Below are 18,613 nucleotides of genomic sequence, written 5' to 3' on the forward strand. Positions count from 1 at the left end.
AGACAAATCTTAATACAGTATATTCTCCCACATGTCGAGAATGGCACTTCAAATTAGACTATCAACAATCTTGTTTCTGCGGTTTGACTTGCGATGAAGTTCAGAAAAATGATGAACCTATGAAAAATGTGTTAAGTCTTACCTCTAACTGTGTTTTCTGTCGAGTCTGGACTCTGGAGTCTGCTGGCTTGGCATCACTGCTTCACGCGCACACACGCGGTGTCGGTGGTGACAGACAGTTGACGTTAGCTGGCCAGAGAAATATCCGGCTAGTGCACCAACAGACACATCACATACACAATTCCAATTTAATTTTTATTCAACAATGCTATCCTTCTCTAAACTGATGACGTTATCGAATGTTGCAATAATCGAAATTATGCACAATTTTTTTTTTTGGTAATAAAATGCACACAAGACACGAGTTTACTAGGAAGTGTCCCGCTCTTTTACCTCTCTCTCTCTCTCAGTGCACTCTTGAACAAATAATAATAAATAATAAATTAGTTGAACATATAGGCTAGTTAACTTGACTAGAGTAAACTGTGGAAATAAATCAGCAAAGTTACCTTTCTGGAGTTGAAATTCCAATGAAAGTGTGGAATCTAGCTTTTCAGCTTTCCATGGCTGGAAAAAAAATACGTATTCGAAATTTTAATTTTGAATTTCAAGTTTAGTCAAAGTCCTAAATAAATACACTTGTTTTTGCTGAGACATTCACTGATCATAGCGAGAGACTGAAATGTCACAAAAAAAGTGTGTTTTTGGTTGCCAGGGAAAGACAACCCTGCACAGATTACCAAAAAAAAAAACAGCATTAAGGGACCAGTGGACGGAGTTTATTTTTACAGAGCACCAACGGAGTTGTGCAAGTGTTTCTGTTTGTTCCCTGTGTAAGGACGAAAGAACCTGAGATACTTTGATCTCCTGAGAAACAGACAATACAAACATACACGAGCATCTTCGAGACACCCCACAGAGTGGAGGAGCAGGAGACCTCCTCCCCTTCCGGCCATTTGTTTCATTTTAAATCCCTTCACCCATTCTTCCTTCTACTTAGTCTGCTCAAAATGAAAGTGAAAATTACATGCTTTACTGCATTACTGGTATAATGGTCTCACTCTCACAAAAGTAGATTAGAAGATAATACAGATCTGAAGAGTCGAGATATATTTTGATTACTGTGATGGGAGTGCCCTTTCCTAGGGTCCTCCATGTAAATTATCCCCTGTTCCCACTGAGTTGTAAAACCACCCCGGCTTGGAACCTGAGTTAATGCAAATTCCAATTGTTAGTTTCTGTCTTCATCTTGGGGGATGTTTGTCTTGGTCTGATGTATTTAAGGGATTGCAGCAAAAGGATCAGGGCGATTTCTGTAGCCAGAAAGCCCGTAGTGTGTTGTGTGTCTCTTCACTTCATACTATGTATTTTCTAATGTCAGGTATGCAAATTTTACTTTTAGATTCATCTTTGAGAATTTGATGTTTTGTATTGATATGATTTGATGAGTTTCAATTGGATGTGTAATTGGCAAAATACATATCTACCTGACTGTTAATAAATTGTTATATTTTGATTCTATTCTGTTTTACTCTGTAATTATTGACTAGTAGATTACATTGTATCCTTGTTAGCAACATGAGCACCCGAATGAATGAGTTAATATAAAAATAGAGTTAACTAGAATAATCAAATGTCAGAAGAATATTAATTAAAAAGGCATACAACCAATTTGCATTTCAACCTAAATTCGAGATCATAAGAAAATGGAGTCAGATTAAATAAATAATGGAGTCAGATTTGAGTTTTAACCTAAATTAAATAACTTTACGCGCTGAAAGACTGAACACGCAGGAAACCTTCATCCAGCACCGGATACCTTCCTTGGGCCGAGTGCCTGGACCTTACACCTGCATTTTGAAGATGCTTGTTTTACAAACAAGGCCCAGTTTAACGCCAGATTTGCATATTGTTTATTTCTTAAGGATAATGCAGTCCCAACGAAAAAGGGTCACAATCGTGTATTGGAACTGCAGGCGGTGAGTAAAACTGCTTCAAATATCTCTGTGTTGTTAAAGGGGGGGGGGGGGGGGTGAAATGCTCGTTTTCACTCAATATCCTGTTAATCTTGAGTACCTATAGAGTAGTACTGCACCCTTCATAACTCCAAAAAGTCTTTATTTTTATTATATTTATAAGAGAAAGATAGTCTGTACCGATTTTTCCCGGAAAAACACGAGCGCCTAGAGGCGTGACGTGTGGGCGGAGCTAAAGAATCACGAGCGCCAGTAGGCTTTTGCGTTTGGAAGCTGTGACACAGACCCAGAGGCTGAAATTTAACAAGAGCAGAATCAGCAAATGCCTCTCTATGTGGTATGTACTGGAACTGTATATATTTGCCTAGCGGTTTTGGAAAATGACTAAGTTCCACTTTATGTCGTCTTTTTTTTTATTTATTTTTTTTAAGCTGTACATGTGGAAAGTGCAGTTTGATGACAACATCGCATGTTGTTTACTTGATGTGCTTACGCACCGATAGCTAAGTTCACAACACGGAGATATTTGAAGCAGTTTTACTCACCGCCTGCGGTTCCAACACACGATCGTGACCCTTTTTCGTTGGGACAGCATTATCCTTAAGAAATAAACGATGTTCAAATCCGTCGTCAAACTGGGCCTTGTAAACAAGCATCTTCGAAATGCAGGGAACAAACAAAAACACTTGCACAACTCCGTTGATGCTCTGTAAAAATAAACTCCATCCACTGGTCCCTTAATGCTGTTTCTCTTTTGGTAATCTGTGCAGGGTTGTCTTGCCCTGGCAACCAAAAACACACTTCTTTTTCGCGACGCTCTCGGTCTGATCAGTGAAATGTTTGTGCTCAGCCTCGCTATACGGGAGCGCGCGCTCTTCCGGCAGAAGTGCCTTAGGACCCAAATAAGGAAATTCCGCTCCATCTAACGTCACACAGAGCCATACTCGAAAAAAACTTTCCGAAACTTGTGACAAACCGGAAGAGTTTTTTTTGGAACAAAAATACTCCTTCAAACGTACAACTTAATTTTTGAAACTTTGTCCATGTTTAGCATGGGAATCCAACTCTTTAACAGTGTAAAAAACTCAGTATGCATGAAATAGCATTTCACCCCCCCTTTAACTTAACTATCGGCGCGTAAGCACATCAAGTAAACAACATGCGATGTTGTCATCAAACTGCACTTTCCACATGTACAGCTTAAAAAAAAAAAAAAGATGACATAAAGTGGAACTTAGTCATTTTCCAAAACCGCTAAGCAAATATATACAGTTTCAATACATACAACATAGAGACGTCGTTGCTGATGCTGCTCTTGTTAAATTTCAGCCTCTGGATCTGATTCTGGATCATAAATATATGCTGAATCTGACTGTTAGCCATGGTTTGTTTTGGATGATGTTTTTTCCTCAGGGTAATGTCACAGCTTCCAAACGCTCTCAAAGCAAAAGCCTATTCGCGCTCGTGATTCTTTAGCTCCGCCCACACGCCACGCCTCCAGCCTGTCGTGTTTTTCCGGGAAAAATCGGTACAGACTATTTTTCTCTTATAAATTTAATCAAACTAAAGACTTTTTGGAGTTATGAAGGATGCAGTACAACTCTATTGGTACTCAAGATTAACAGGATATTGAGTGAAAACGAGCATTTCACCCACCCTTTAATGTGTTGTGCTTTATGAGGAATATCTATCTATCGATCTGATCGACTGATTGTGGTAAATTTTGGATTATTAATCGGAAGAATTTTCTGAAAAGAATGTGCCATATTTCAAGATCTATGCATGTTTGGCAGGAGTGCAACCTCTGATTTTTATATATATATATATATATATATATATATATATATATATATATATATATATAATTGAATGAATTAATTCATATTTTGCTCAGCTACATGTCATAATTTTTATGTATTATAGCTTTATGAGAGATATCTTAGGATCTAAATGATGGATATCCTGCAAATAATGACGTGCCTTTTTCTATGATAAATTATGTTTCATGAGGTTACAAACGAAATCGCCATTACAGATACCTTTGATGTTTTTTTTTTTTTTTGACAAGCTCCTGTGTAGTTTAATGCGTGTTATAACTTCATGAGGAATATCTTTAGATAATGGATTATGGTGATTTTGGGCTCTTTTTAATCAGGAGAATCTAAATAATGGTGTTTATTTTTGTTTTATGTTTTATAAAGTTATGAGCAAATAATATTACTTACATTCATTAGAGCTGAGATATTCTAAGCTTTTAAATAATTTTTTGGTTATTTCATTCAGGGGTTACTTACTAATTTGGTTATTTTTCATGCAGGAGGTGTTCTTTCACTTTAATTTTTATTTTATTTTGATTATTATTATTATTATTATTTTGCGGCCATCAAAATTAAAATGTGTTTATATTTACAAAATATATTTCATATTTTAAACTCTTTTATTTGTACTTTTGTTAATTTATGTAAATGTAACAAATTTTAAAACAGTTAAAGATTAAAGATTTTATTGTAAAACATTTACAAAAACTCCAACTGATAATATATTTGTTATTAAAGGATTAAACTTTCATCTGAAACATCACATGGTTTTCTTGTTGTGACTTTTACTCAAGTTTACATATTTAATAACCATTTAAAAAAAATTGTCTATTTTGTATTTTTAAGTCATCAAAACAGTTGGATGATAATATGAAAGTATACTTAAGTATACTATATAATTTTTATTCTTAGTATTTTTTCATTTATCTAGATTTCTCACAATCTAAAATTATGATTCCGTGAACTGTGATGGCTTTCAGACCTCTTCCCACAACATTAAATAAAGCAGTGTCAATTTTTTATACTTTGCTTTATTCCATGAGCAAGCAGAGTACGAACAATTTAAATGTAATGAAATCTGAAAACAGCAGAAGTCAACAAATTAAAAGGGGGAAAAAAATACCAGAAAATTAATTGATAAACTACTAAAGTGACAAAGTGGCACTTCTCCGGGTGTGTATTCACTGTGCACTTTGGATGGGTTAAATACAGAGCACGAATTCTGAGTATGGGTCATACTTGGCTGTTTATCATGTTACCTCATCTCTCTCTTTTTTTTCTTTTTTTTTTTTAAATGAATCCATATATTATATGTTTTATATATTACTAGTCATGATAGTTTTTTGTAAAATTCAGTGAAATGAGCCATTGTACTTATCGGAAGCCAAAAATCATATCTTTGAGGGACATGGAAAACGTATTGGATTATAGCAAAGTCTTAAAATAACTTTTATGTTCCACAGAAGAAATAAAATCCTGCAGGTTTGGAAGGACATGAAAATGAGTAAATGATTACTCAGTGATTACTTGATTATGAAGTTCTTGATTTTGGTGAACTATCCTTTAAGTAAAATACAAATACATCCCTTTAAGTAAAATCAAATACATTACTTTATGCATGAAATTATACTTAAGATATTACTTATTTTAACTTATATCACTGGATTATAGAAAAACATGTTCTCTTTCATTTTATTACTGTTTAATACTTAATACCGATGATGATGTATTATTTAGAGGGTAAGTGTAATGCAGAGATTTACTTAAATATTTTTTTTTTTCGTTTTTGGCAGACGTACGAAGCCCCTCTGGTCCCACTTTGTCAAAAAAAAAAAAAAAAAAAAAAAAAAAAAAAATATATATATATATAACTCGTGGCCTCAAGATAAGTTAACTCGTGGCCTCAATATAGTGAAGTGTCTGACACATGGACCCTTTGTTATTAAACTGGACCCTGTACTGTAGTGCAATGTAATAATTCTCATTCAATATTATCGGTTTTAAATATTATCTGTGCAATATTATCTGTTTTAACATTCAGTGTAATATAATTTGCTGCAGTTCTGTTTCTATTTATTTACTAGTACTGTTCATCACAATCAATTCAATTCTGTTAATACAGTAATGTAAATCTTGTAGGCTGCATATCCATAGTCCTTTATAATTCTTCTTCATATTTTATAGCATATATTTATACTTTTTACGTATATAGGCTTCTTGTTTATTTACCAACTTCTATTATTATTTATATTCCTTTAAATGTGTTGATGTGCACATAAACTGTGACACAAGAATTGTCCCCCGGGTTATCAATATCAATAAAGATCAAAGTATTTCTGATTCTGATTTTAAGATAGCCTATAGTAGTGTGCAGACTGGTTCATTAATTATTGAAGTGTTTCACATTTTGGAAAAGCATGTCTGTGTAGCCTACGATAAAACGTCAGCAGAGGGCGTTCTAGGCTTAGGTCACGGTACCTCCATCTGGCTGTATGTATTTATGGGTATTTCCCGGTATTTCCCAGTTGACGGCAAGGAGTTGTGGGATGAGAATGCGTTAGATGATCATACTGATGATTTTGGCATACAGCTCATGAAAACCCAAAATTCCTATCTCAAAAATTAGCATATTTCAGCCGACCAATAAAAGAAAAGTGTTTTTAATACAAAAAAGTAAACCTTCAAATAATTATGTTCAGTTATGCACTCAATACTTGGTCAGGAATGCTTTTGCAGAAATGACTTTTTCAATGCGGCGTGGCATGGAGGCAATCAGTCTGTGGCACTGCTGAGGTGTTATGGAGGCCCAGGATGCTTCGATAGCGGCCTTAAACTCATCCAGAGTGTTGGGTCTTGCGTCTCTTTTGTCTCTTTCTCTTCACAATATCCCACAGATTCTCTATGGGGTTCAGGTCAGGAGAGTTGGCAGGCCAATTGAGCACAGTAATACCATGGTTATTAAACCATTTACCAGTGGTTTTGGCACTGTGAGCAGGTGCCAGGTCGTGCTGAAAAATGAAATCTTCATCTCCATGAAGCTTTTCAGCAGATGGAAGCATGAAGTGCTCCAAAATCTCCTGATAGCTAGCTGCATTGACCCTGCCCTTGATAAAACACAGTGGACCAACACCAGCAGCTGACATGGCACCCCAGACCATCACTAACTGTGGGTACTTGACACTGGACTTCAGGCATTTTGGCATTTCCTTCTCCCCAGTCTTCCTCTAGACTCTGGCACCTTGATTTCCGAATGACATGCAAAATTTGCTTTCATCCGAAAAAAGTACTTTGGACCACTGAGCAACAGTCCAGTGCTGCTTCTCTGTAGCCCATTTCCTGCACACGCCTGTGCACGGTGGCTCTGGATGTTTCTACTCCAGACTCAGTCCACTGCTTCCGCAGGTCCCCCAAGGTCTGGAATCGGTCTTTCTCCACAATCTTCCTCAGGGTCCGGTCACCTCTTCTCGTTGTGCAGTGTTTTTTGCCACACTTTTTCCTTCCCACAGACTTCTCACTGAGGTGCCTTGATACAGCTCTCTGGGAACAGCCTATTCGTTCAGAAATGTATTTCTGTGTCTTACCCTCTCGCTTGAGGGTGTCAATGATGGCCTTCTGGACAGCAGTCAGGTCGGCAGTCTTACCCATGATTGCGGTTTTGAGTAATGAACCAGGCTGGGAGTTTTTAAAAGCCTCAGGAATCTTTAGGTGTCTAAGATTGTTCATTTTAAGTAAAGGATCCTATTATTTTGTCCACAACAATATTTAATGAGGTTAACTTATAACTCCTTGTGGTTAGTCTGCACGAGATCAACAAGCTTGTTTGCTTTGCGGCCACTTTAAATACAAAATAAGCATTCAATCTACGTTAGAGCGTCTGAGCGCTCACAAATCTTTCTGCAGCGTCGTGAGCAGAGCGGCAAGAGCGATTTTTGATGCTCTAGATGCCGGCAGTGTGAATGCACAGTTAGGCTTCGGCTATGGCTGTAGTGTTGTTGTGAAAGTAGGGGCGGAGCATAGAGACTATGCCGTTTCTCGTTTGTTAATCTAGAGTAGACCAATTCACTTTATTGAGGCATACTGCCCCCATCTGGTATGGAATGTGGAGTATGACTTAATTTTTTTGGCCAAACATTACAGATGGCACCTTTAAGCCAAAAAATAAAGATGGTTAAAAACTTAACTAAAATAATCAAAAGATTAATCATATATGCTTCCTTTTCCATACTCTTTTCATATTGTAGAAAACCAAATATTACATGTTCGTATAACAAAAGAAAAGTACATTTTAATTTGTTATTTATAAATTTCAAAATTTCCCACCACACACTTTTTGTATATTGGCAGTGCCAGAAAATAATACAGTTTCTGGTTGCAAAAAACAAAATGAAAAATTTACATCAATGTCTTTGTTAAATTTGGATAGAAAATGTTTAGCAGGGTAAAATTTATGCAGTATCTTGAATAAAAATTTCCTTGACCTTTTCTGTAAGAATATATTTATTATGTAACAACCAGACCTTATTCCAATTAAAAGTTCCAATAAACCTTGACCAATAGGAAATGACGTGGTTTACTGACAAGTTCTTTTTGAAAAAGGGAATGTATAGCCCTATTATTTTTGCTTGTCGATAAACAAACTTTACCACTAATCGTATCAGTTAGATGCAATAAAGACACAATAAGAAACTACATAAAGAGACAACACACAAAGAGATAGCACCAATTACAGAGGCAAATTCTTTAGGGGAAACAGGGAGGTTGAAGTATGAAAGAAACTCATCATAAGTCATTAAATACCCCCGATAATTCAATAATTCACCAACCACAAGAATTCCCTCATCAAACTAAGTTGTCCAAAATATACTCGTTTATATAAAATATTAATAATGTGGAGAAAAATTCAGCTTGTAAATTAATTTCCAAGCCAAAAGTGCTTGCCTGTGAAAAGCTGACAGTTTAACTGGAAGTTTCTCAATTCTGAAATCACACATAAGCAAAAATGAAAGGCCACCAAGTTTGTCAAAAACCGATTTAGAAATCATATTCCACACAGAATCACTGTTTTTTAGAAAATATTTCAACCAGTTAATTTTGAAATGTTATTTAAAATAGAAAAATCTAAATAATCAAGCCCTCCATTTTTATATGAATTAACAATTACAGATTTTCTAATATAGTGTATACGGTTTTTCCACAAAAGATTCAGCATAATTCGATCAATTATTTTATTTATTTTTATTGTCTGAGTGTATTGAGGAAGCTATATAAGTAAGCCTAGAATTACCTTCCGCTTTAGCCAGCAGAACACAACCTCTGAGAGTCAAGTCCCTCTGCAACCAAACATTAAATCTATTCTATACTTTTTTTTATCACTGGGTCGATCACTCATTTTTAGGAATAACCATACCCAAATAAGTTGGAGAATCCTTTACAGGGATATTACATATGTTTCTTTAATAGCAACTTTTTAAAGCAAATAGTTCACATTTTTATAAATTAAGAAAAGCCCTGAGGCACTGGAAACAACTTCAATGATCTTGACAGCTGACTGAATTTGATCATTTTTTTAGGAAAAGAGCCTTGTCATCAGCCAACTGACTTATCAAGATACTTCTCTCTTCAACTTGAATTCTTTTTAAATTGGATGAAGTGACAAAACACCTGAGCAACAATGAGAAAGAGGTAAAAAGAGACTGGGCAGCCTTGTCTAACTCCTCTTTCCAAATTAAATCTTTGAGTAGTGCCATTATTTAATTTCACTGAACTATATAAAGAGTTTTCATAGCATTACAGAAATAAGCCCCAAACCCAAAGTGTTTTAAACAGTAGAAAATAAAAGGATGCTCAATAGAATCAGAGGCTTTGAAAAAGTCAAAAAAAAGAAAAAAAAAAGTATGAGCTATCATCATGGTAATTTCTCTACTGTGCGACAGAGAGTCGCAGGTTATGATGCAATCGTTAGCCTATTTTTACAAAGACTGCTTCTACGGGGCCACAACGTAAGATACAAGGTAATCGGGCCTTTTATACATTTTTGTGTTTCTTTAGAAATAATGAATGGACAAATGGAGTCTTTAATTGCCCAGAGCTGCTTCAATCAAGTAAATATGAAACCCTGCCCCACTGGTTTCGAGTGGGATCCCCGGTAAAAATCGCATTCCGGTGGGGTAAAATATAAATTTTTGTTGGGGTTCCTCTGCTAAAATTCGCATTTTAGGGGATAAATGTCACATTTTTGGGTTCACTTAAACCGATAGAAAATCACGGATTTGGCAGCACTGGTACTACAGTATCTCATCATGAGAATCTATGCGAGAACATCGTCTGAGGCAGCCCGACGCCATCTAGTGCACTTCACTTTTGTTAAAAGACAATTTGTAATGCACAAGGTTCCATCATTAAGTTATTTAAAATGAAATTAAACTTTATTTAAAGTTACAATTATTTTGGTTGAAAATGCAATAAAACGTGACATCTTTTTTAGTCAAGTCATTTACAACCCAAATTAGATATAAGGTCAGTGTTTTCAGCAAATTTTCAGTCCTGAAGACTTAATATAACTGAGGAATGACTGCAGTGACAACTGCAATGGACAAATTAGTATATTAAAGGACAGGTGAGTCCTCTCCTCCTCATGTGGACCAATATGCTAAGACATCTTGCTCTTCCTGGTTATGTAGCTCCGGTAGTAAAAGTTGCTGAAGAGTATAATGAGGCTGATGCAATATGCAAACACAACTGCATTCATGGAATCAGGAAAATCACACTCGGTGAAGAGGTTGTAACCAGTGTGAATAGTCAGCAAGACAAACTGGACCTGTAATGACAAATTGTTCAACAGTCCCGCTGATGTAACGTTTCTGTTTTAATTTTTGTTTTATTCTAATTGTAAAAATTATCATCTGCCCATCTATTTACAGGACATCTGTATTGATGCAATTTACAAAAGAATACAAATTTGTGAAACAAAAGGCTCTAATAGACTAAAAGTGAAAGACTAAATGAGCACAATATCAATGTGTTGTGTATTTACCAGCTGCAATGAGGTGAGGTAACGCTTCCACCACAGATATTTCTGCATGTGAGGCCCCAGGGCCGCCAGGCCATAGTAGGAATACATCACAATATGAACAAAGGTGTTCAGCAGCCCGATAAAAAATGCTGAAAAACACAAAATAATGAAATACATGAAAAAAAAATTACTTTAGAAAAAATGCATGCATAAGTGTTATTTTTAGTGTGTATATAAAAATTCATAGAATAAAAAAAGGCTAGGAAACAGTGGATATTAACTGTTGTCACTGAATATGTATTAATTATTTAATGTTTGTCTTACATTGACCTCCAGCCACAAATTTAACTCCTGCCCACCAGTTGAAGATCATAGTTCCATGATGATACACATGTAGAAAAGTGAGCTGGCTGTTTTTTTTTCTTAGGATAAAAAAGACCTGAGAGAGGAGGTTGGGAGGGAAAGCTTCTTTATTTGAACTGCATGTCTAAAACAGGTGTAAATATCTGCAACAATCATTTTTTTTTTTAATGAGTAAAACTTACTGTATCACTAAGCTCAATAACTTTAGAGAAGAAGAACCACCAGCATACACTGGCCATCTAAAAAGATCAAGTAATTATTAGGTAACAATGCAATTTTTTTGGAAATTGAAAAATAATGATAACATCATAGGTAAATTTGATTATGATTTGAAAAACAGGAATTACTGATAGCAAAGAACATTAGGCAGCTAAACAAAGTGAGAGAGATGTAATCACCCTCATTCCTAGAGGACTGGGGCTGTAGTCCACAGGTTGACACAGATAACTGTAGTTTTCCAGCCATGATGTGACTAAGAACTTTGGAAAGAAAAATAGATTTTAGATTTGATGACTAGGTTATTTTAACACAAGACCTTGAAATAGTATGCACCTATATTGGACTGAACAAGTATGTGTGAAATCCAAAATGTACCTCATGGAACATGTAAATCGACAAACCGACCATCGCAAAGTTGTATACAATAAGCACTGCTTTTAGGTTCACTGGTTCCTTGTGTTTCATAAGCTTGGGTCCAATCCAAATAATACCAAGATAGCACAAAAATATACAGATGATTGGAACAGGAGAGTAGACAAGAAGCCATGGGTCTGTCCGCTTATCTGTGATACCATGACAGAAAACACAAGGAGTTTTGCATAAAAGTGCATTCTATAGATGATTATATAAATATTTTATGATGTAACGTTTCTCTAGATAGTACAGTTAAATACAAGGTGTGAAATAAATCATGTTTATACAACACGAAAAAAAAATCATACCGCCATTTTCTACAATCCAGCGGTGCACGGATTCCACTCTCTGCCATGCTGATTCCATAGAGGAATATGTGCTTTATCATAAAACAAAACAACAAAAAGACTAGACTAGCATTCAGTAGACGGTGGTAAAACATGTATAAAAAGGAATATTATATCCCGTGTTTGTGCGTTCTTAATAATGGGCTACATGCTATACAAAGAAAATCGAAGTGTTGCATACATGTTAAGGAAGCAGATTTGCAACAGAGATTTGAGGTCTTGTACTTGAGGGATACCTTCTCCATATTGCAGGCGGTTCTTGTAATTATGCAACTTATTGACAAGAAATGTAACGTACGTTTTTATTATCGGACTGCAATTGACTTTTTCTGTATAGGGATTATTTCACGTTTTGACAAACGTTTGCAATCAACAGAACTGCGGCTGACTTGACCGCAGTAACTTACTGGTGAACTTACCTGAGGAAACGTACAGGTGTATCGCACTGTGTGGAAGAGTTCAGTCAGTCGCGCAGTCAGATAAGAACTTTGAACTTCACACAAAATTATTTGAGTAACATGGGAAATAGAGCGGTATCAATTGTTATGCAGAAGTGTACAGAACTACTGGAAGGAAAACTTTGGACTGCACCCAGTTTTCATAACTCACGTTTCACAATTATAAGTCCCACTGGGGCCAAGAAAACAGACACATTAATCTGAAATTTAAACAAATAGAGCATATTTATAATTTTATACTTATAACACTTTATACTTTTAAAGTATATTTCCACATGTGTGTCATAATACAAATAACCTCAGGTTTGTTAAAATATAAATATAAAACCTTGACTCTTATTTTGACACCCAGTATCGGAGGGAAGGGCATTGAGGGCGCATTGAATTAAATGAACATGACCACGTAATCTAATTTTATATGTCTGGCTAAATACTGTTAAATAAAAAAGTTTGCTGCAAACTGAAAAATGAAGTAGAAAGAAAGATCTCTTTGTGTAAATGTGTTTTCAGATCTATTTAAAAACTCAAGTCTTTTATTCTGGATCCCAATTTTTTTAATGGCCTTTTTTTTTAAACCAGGCTGGTTACACATTTATTTATTTAAAAACACAACTATACCTCTAAAAAAAAGCTGCAGGTAATGTGTTATTATATGTGTCACTCTTAACATAGCAAAATTACATGATGACTACACATTGACCCTATCAAAAATAAGAAACCTTAATATACAGACAGTCTTTTGTCAACAGTTTTGGCTTTTGGTCATTGCCTTAGAGGTAGAAAAGAATTTACTGATGCAGAGTTGTTTGGGTCCTTCATTAGTAACAGCACCCTTAGGCTTTTTTATTTTGTTTGACCGTTTCTCAGGGCTGGGTTTTCTCTTCTTTTCCTGAAAAGTGTGAAATGTTAGGGTAGGGCAAAAACAGAATTTTAATAATAAATTAGATATGAAAATTAAAATAAGTCAAAAACAACAAACAGTGCAAAGAATGAAGCATGTGCAAACTCAGGAACACTTACCTTACTGTCCACCTTGCTTGAAGATTCATAGAGCTTCATAATCTGTGCAAATGAAAATACAAGATCTTTACATACATGTGAATGACAGTAACAACAAGGTTTAAAAAAGTATTTTAAAAAAATATGCATTTCTTGTACACAAGATTTTTTGTATACACAAACAATTCTTGTAGTTTTAAGGTTAATCTGTCTTTACTGTGAAACACATGAAAATATACACAACCTTTTTAACCCCAGTGGATACAGCCGCCTCCTTCAGAGCAGATTTAGTGAGCCAGCAGGTCCTCTGCTCTTGCTCTCCTTCTGACCAGTCAGATACACGCACAGAAAAGACTATATATGTTTGATGGATGTGGGAGAAAATGTGCACCACCTGATAGAGAACATGAAAGACATGAATGAATATCAAACACATGCATTGTAACCAAACGTGCACATCATCACCGAAGATGCAAATCAAATATTGACCCAAGATGATATGTTTTGGGGAAAACACAAACCTCTCCCACAAACTGCACTGAGTTAGCATCTAGAGATTTTTCCAGCAATTTTTGCATCATGTTACATATCAAGCCTTTATATTTATTCTCACAGACGTCTGCTGCCAAGAGCATGCTGGGCAGCTCCCACATCCCTGCCAAGAGTCCTGCAACACATCAGTGTAATCCAAAATCATATTGTTCATGATATTTTCCATTTTCTAGAAACCTTTTCTCATTCACCCAGTAAAAACTATTGTTTCACCTTTGCTCGGTCTTTGAGTGAGAAAATACTCCATCTCTTCTCCGGCTTGCTGGCGTTCCACTATACAGGTTAGGGTTTGCTCCACACGTGGAGCTTTTTTAACAGGCTTTCTTGGGTAATTCTGCACCCCCAGCTGAGGGTCCCAGTCCTCTGACAGACACAGGTCACAGCTGCCAGCAGCCACTGTCAGAGAATGTGAAAGTGCATTAGACAATGCTTTTGATTTATAGATCTGATGTATGGATGAAAAGAGAATATTTCATGATTAACCGAAGACTTTACAACTTACAACAATTCTCTATGTCAGGAACTGAGGTGTTGAGCTTTGAGACATGTTTACTTAGAAGCCTTTTGGAGTCAATCTCTTGTTTAATGCTCACCTAAAGTATAAAAGACATCAAATGTGATATATAATAATTTGACAGTTTTACATAAAAGCATTTTGGTGAGAACTGCTCAGCAGTACCTTCCTAAAGGCATGACAATGGGTTTGAACAGGACACTGGCCACATAGAGGGGATTTTGGGGTACAGACTCTGGCCCCTAATTCCATCATAGCCTGATTAAAGTCTCCGGGTTTCTCTGGGTCAACAAGTGTATCAGAAATTTTCCTGAAATATGCCAATAAATAGACCAATTAAAACCAACATTTTACATATCAGATCTACATTTGCTTAACGGTACAATCAGCTTGATGTGTCTTTTATTACCACAAAGCATCTGTTACAGCAGGACTGGTGCTGTCTGCACCTATGGCTCGAACGCGACAGAGAACTCGAATGACATTTCCATCAACTGCACCGGTCACCTGGAGAACAACAAACATCATTGCATTAAATAAATAAACAGCATTTTTTGCTAAATATTCACAGTGTTTAATAGAAGTTCCCCCAAATATAGGATATTTAAGATGTTAAAGATTGTTCTTATTTAGCAATACTTAAGGCTATGTCCACACGAAGCCAGAGCTTTCCCTACCCGATCTTTTTTTCTCATCTCAAGAAATATCTGCGTCCACACAAAACCACAAAAAAAAAACGATGTAGTATACATGCCAGACCAGCATGTGGTGCTGTAATTCTGCTACAGATATGCACTAAAAACGGAGAAGAAGACTTGGACTATGCAAATAAACCTTGTGCACGGTATACAAATGAACATGGAAAAATACATTTATTAATCTGTATTAATGTTAGTTAATAAAAATACAATTGCTCAGTGTTTGTTCATGTTTTTGTTGCGGTAACGTGACGTAGCGGTGTCTGACTAGGGGTGAGACATGGGCTGATGACATCACAAATAATCCACACCAATCCAGTCCATCAGTTAATGTCTTGAAAAAAATTTTTTGTGTTTGTAAAAAAAACTGTTGCTTCCAGCTAAAATACAAGTCCTCTATACATAATATTGTTTTCACCAGTGAAAAATCTGAGTCAGGAGACAAAATATGCACAAATGAGTCACAATTTACAAGTGAAAACAGTCCAAAACAGTTCTAAACTAATATGACAGATTGAAGTTAAAAATATCTTCATGATGGATTTGTTTCTAACAAACATGCAGCTTTTCACTTCACAAAATGTTAATTTATGGACTGGAGTTGAATCCCTTTGGATCATTGATTTTTTTCTCAGCTTTTTGGGCTTTTTTGGCTTCATTCTGATGGCACACATTCAATGCAATTGAGGCACTGGTGAGCAAGTGATAAAATGCTACATTTCTCATCAAATTCATCACCATCTTTGACAGCTTGAGGGCGAGTAAATTTCAGCAATTTTTTTTGGAGAACCATTTCTTTAAGAAAATGGACCAAATCTAATGTACCTGTCCAAGTGCTATAGAACTGATTGCGCCTGCTGTGTAACGTCCAACTCCAGGCAGCTGTTTTAGCAGTCCTGCTGTGGTCTTTGGCATCTGTCCATCCAGTTCTGATACCACCTATTGTAAGAATCAAGCCTTTTAATATGTGCAGATTATTACACAAATATATGAAAGCAAACATCTTAATTGTATCCAAATTCTGCATTACTATGTTTAAACCTACTTTCTGAGCACTTTCGTGCAGCCTGCGTCCTCGAGAGTAGTATCCAAGACCCGCCCACATTTGGTTCACTTCCTGCAGGGAGACAATAATACACCACTGTCAGGTGCTCACTATGTCTCTGTCTTTTTATTTTGTGGATGTCTATGGATTTAACCATCACCTCCAGTGTGGCTGCAGCAAGTTTTTCCACAGTTGGCCATCTCTAAAAATAAAAGACGCAGAAACAGCATAAAATGTGGCATTCCAGAGGTACTGTGAGAGGAGATATCAAACAGCTTGGCTACCTTCATCCATCTGTTATAGTAGTCTATCACTGTGGCAACTTGGGTCTGCTGTAACATGATCTCTGAGACCCACACTGAGGACAACATCAGAAAAAAAAAAAATAATAATAAATACATTTACATTTTAAAAAAGTATTTAGGTTAAGATGATCATGACATTAAAACACTTTTTCATACCTCCATATGTCCTGATATTAACATCTGGTTCTGTCATAGCCTGTATAGATTACAACACACACACACACACACACACACACACAAAAGACTGATCTCATTTCAATGTCTTCTTTGCATTGAATGCAACTAAACAATTTTGTAACAGTTTTTGTTATAGACACTGAAACAAATAACCCTAAAGTATATCTAACACACTTTACCCCACATTCAACATTTTGGGAAAAATTAAATAATTCCCAACTAACTAATGATTTATGTGCTTTTACACAGACAAATTATTTTACCAGTATAATTCATATTTTCAGGCCTACAATCATTTTCACCCCTGCAATACATTAAATGTTCTTGAACATGAAAATAATAATAATAAAATAGCACTGAAATGCTGATCACTTCCAATGAGCATCTACAACTGTATACCATGGGTCCAAAAAAGCATATTAACTTGACAAAAACTATGTACAGTTTGTTAGATTAGGTTATTTACTAATTAAGAGTATTATATGTCTTTACCAGTGTCCTCCAGGGCAGCTCTCTCTTATTCTGATCATACCATTGCAGTAGGTGAGAGCGGAAAAGAGGGATTTCAGTTGGATCATGGAAAAAGTGGTATGATGAGGAAGGTCCAGTTTCAGACGGTTCCTCTGGTGGAAATAAGAACTCAAACTTAAACCTTATAACATTTTAAAGGCAAACGTCGTGTTGCCTTGATTTATAACGTCTCTCAGTTGCACAGAGAACCACTCACCCTCTTTAATGGCGGGCTTTGAGTTCTTCTTATTGCTGGATTTGATCACCTCTGTGCTTTCTAGAGCGGCCGTCTTCCTCTTCTGCACTGCAGATCTTAACCTGCTCATAGCGCTAAACCAATCTTTCACTAATTAGTAAACAACCTGTGGTACACTTAAAACTCCCCTAAAACTTTCAGTTAAAATCATAACTATCTTCACATGGTCGCTATTATGGGGAAGAAAAAAAAAACTAAATAAACCTCAGACCGTTGAAAATCATATATTAAAAACGACGTGCAAAGTACTACTGTTAGTAATAGAACAAGTAACGAGTGTTTTCTCAACATTCAGCAGCACTTTCTCTGCAGGAAAGTAATGGGAGTTCTTCTTCTTCTTAATTGTTTATTGGTGGTTGGCAAACCAGCTTTTGGGGCATTTCCGCCACCTACTGGGATGGAGTGTGAGGCATTGATGTCTCGATGTCATACGTAAACAGGAGAAGAAGAAAAACAACCAACCCCACCCTACCTTTCTATATTCTCTAATATAAATTAGTTGCTTTCAAAAACAAAACAAGAACTTCATATCCTTTGAAAGAACTATTAAGTATATTCGGCAAAGTTAAAGAATTTATGCCAACAGAAATTAAATTGTTTTTTAATTAAATTATTTCCCTTTCATATGCCATACAGTTGATTATTACATGCTCTACAGTTTCTGGAAATCCACATTTATTGCACTGACCAGAACAATGTTTTCCTATCATTTGAGGGCAGAATGACCAATTCTTAGACGAGAAATGACTGTATCTTCCTTTCTGTTGCCATAACTAATTCTAACTAAACCAACTTGTTTTTGTATTTTATACAGATGTCGACCTTTATTTCCTTTATCCCACCTCTCCTGCCACATATTTTTAATAGCGGTTTTAATTAAACTTTTCATTT

General features: G+C 35.9%; 2 protein-coding genes across 4 annotated transcripts; both read right to left on the reverse strand.

Moving 5' to 3' along the window:
* Window positions 1–10,354: 10,354 nt before the first annotated feature.
* Window positions 10,355–13,008, reverse strand: LOC113107111 (elongation of very long chain fatty acids protein 4-like). Of its 3 annotated transcripts, none has more exons than XM_026269334.1 (8): window positions 12,628–13,008; window positions 12,170–12,240; window positions 11,823–12,010; window positions 11,627–11,707; window positions 11,411–11,467; window positions 11,190–11,304; window positions 10,887–11,014; window positions 10,355–10,670 (listed from the first exon to the last, which is right to left on the reverse strand). In XM_026269334.1, exons 2-8 carry the CDS (start codon window positions 12,225–12,227, stop codon window positions 10,503–10,505), a joined length of 795 nt encoding a protein of 264 aa, XP_026125119.1. In that variant the 5' UTR covers window positions 12,228–12,240; window positions 12,628–13,008; the 3' UTR covers window positions 10,355–10,502. The 3 variants fall into 3 exon arrangements, with proteins under 3 accessions (XP_026125119.1, XP_026125120.1, XP_026125121.1); XM_026269335.1 differs by lacking the exon at window positions 12,628–13,008 and adding an exon at window positions 12,390–12,609; XM_026269336.1 differs by lacking the exon at window positions 12,170–12,240.
* Window positions 13,009–13,229: 221 nt separating this feature from the next.
* On the reverse strand, window positions 13,230–18,037 carry LOC113107109 (adenine DNA glycosylase-like). Its single transcript, XM_026269333.1, has 15 exons — window positions 17,684–18,037; window positions 17,449–17,579; window positions 16,936–16,975; window positions 16,759–16,832; window positions 16,635–16,676; window positions 16,475–16,546; window positions 16,255–16,368; window positions 15,141–15,238; window positions 14,897–15,041; window positions 14,720–14,810; window positions 14,431–14,613; window positions 14,187–14,332; window positions 13,910–14,059; window positions 13,687–13,728; window positions 13,230–13,555 (listed from the first exon to the last, which is right to left on the reverse strand). The coding sequence occupies exons 1-15, from the start codon at window positions 17,790–17,792 to the stop codon at window positions 13,409–13,411; spliced, it is 1,584 nt and encodes a 527-aa protein (XP_026125118.1). The 5' UTR covers window positions 17,793–18,037; the 3' UTR covers window positions 13,230–13,408.
* Window positions 18,038–18,613: the final 576 nt, after the last annotated feature.

This window comes from Carassius auratus, chromosome 8 (assembly GCF_003368295.1).
Source record: "Carassius auratus strain Wakin chromosome 8, ASM336829v1, whole genome shotgun sequence".
In the NCBI taxonomy this organism is placed as follows: Eukaryota; Metazoa; Chordata; class Actinopteri; order Cypriniformes; family Cyprinidae; genus Carassius; species Carassius auratus.

What these genes read in the sequence shown, in the direction of transcription:
- LOC113107111 (XM_026269334.1), bottom strand. Translation starts at nt 12,227, where the DNA reads ATGGAATCAGCATGGCAGAGAGTGGAATCCGTGCACCGCTGGATTGTA. An exon ending in CCAGTCCTCTAGGAATGAGG is followed by an intron (nt 11,468 to 11,626) that starts GTGATTACATCT and finishes TGATCTTTTTAG; the next exon opens with ATGGCCAGTGTATGCTGGTG. An exon ending in ACCTCACCTCATTGCAGCTG is followed by an intron (nt 10,671 to 10,886) that starts GTAAATACACAA and finishes TTGTCATTACAG; the next exon opens with GTCCAGTTTGTCTTGCTGAC.
- LOC113107109 (XM_026269333.1), bottom strand. Translation starts at nt 17,792, where the DNA reads ATGAGCAGGTTAAGATCTGCAGTGCAGAAGAGGAAGACGGCCGCTCTA. An exon ending in TCCTGACATAGAGAATTGTT is followed by an intron (nt 14,614 to 14,719) that starts GTAAGTTGTAAA and finishes ATTCTCTGACAG; the next exon opens with TGGCTGCTGGCAGCTGTGAC. An exon ending in CAGTGCAGTTTGTGGGAGAG is followed by an intron (nt 14,060 to 14,186) that starts GTTTGTGTTTTC and finishes GTTCTCTATCAG; the next exon opens with GTGGTGCACATTTTCTCCCA.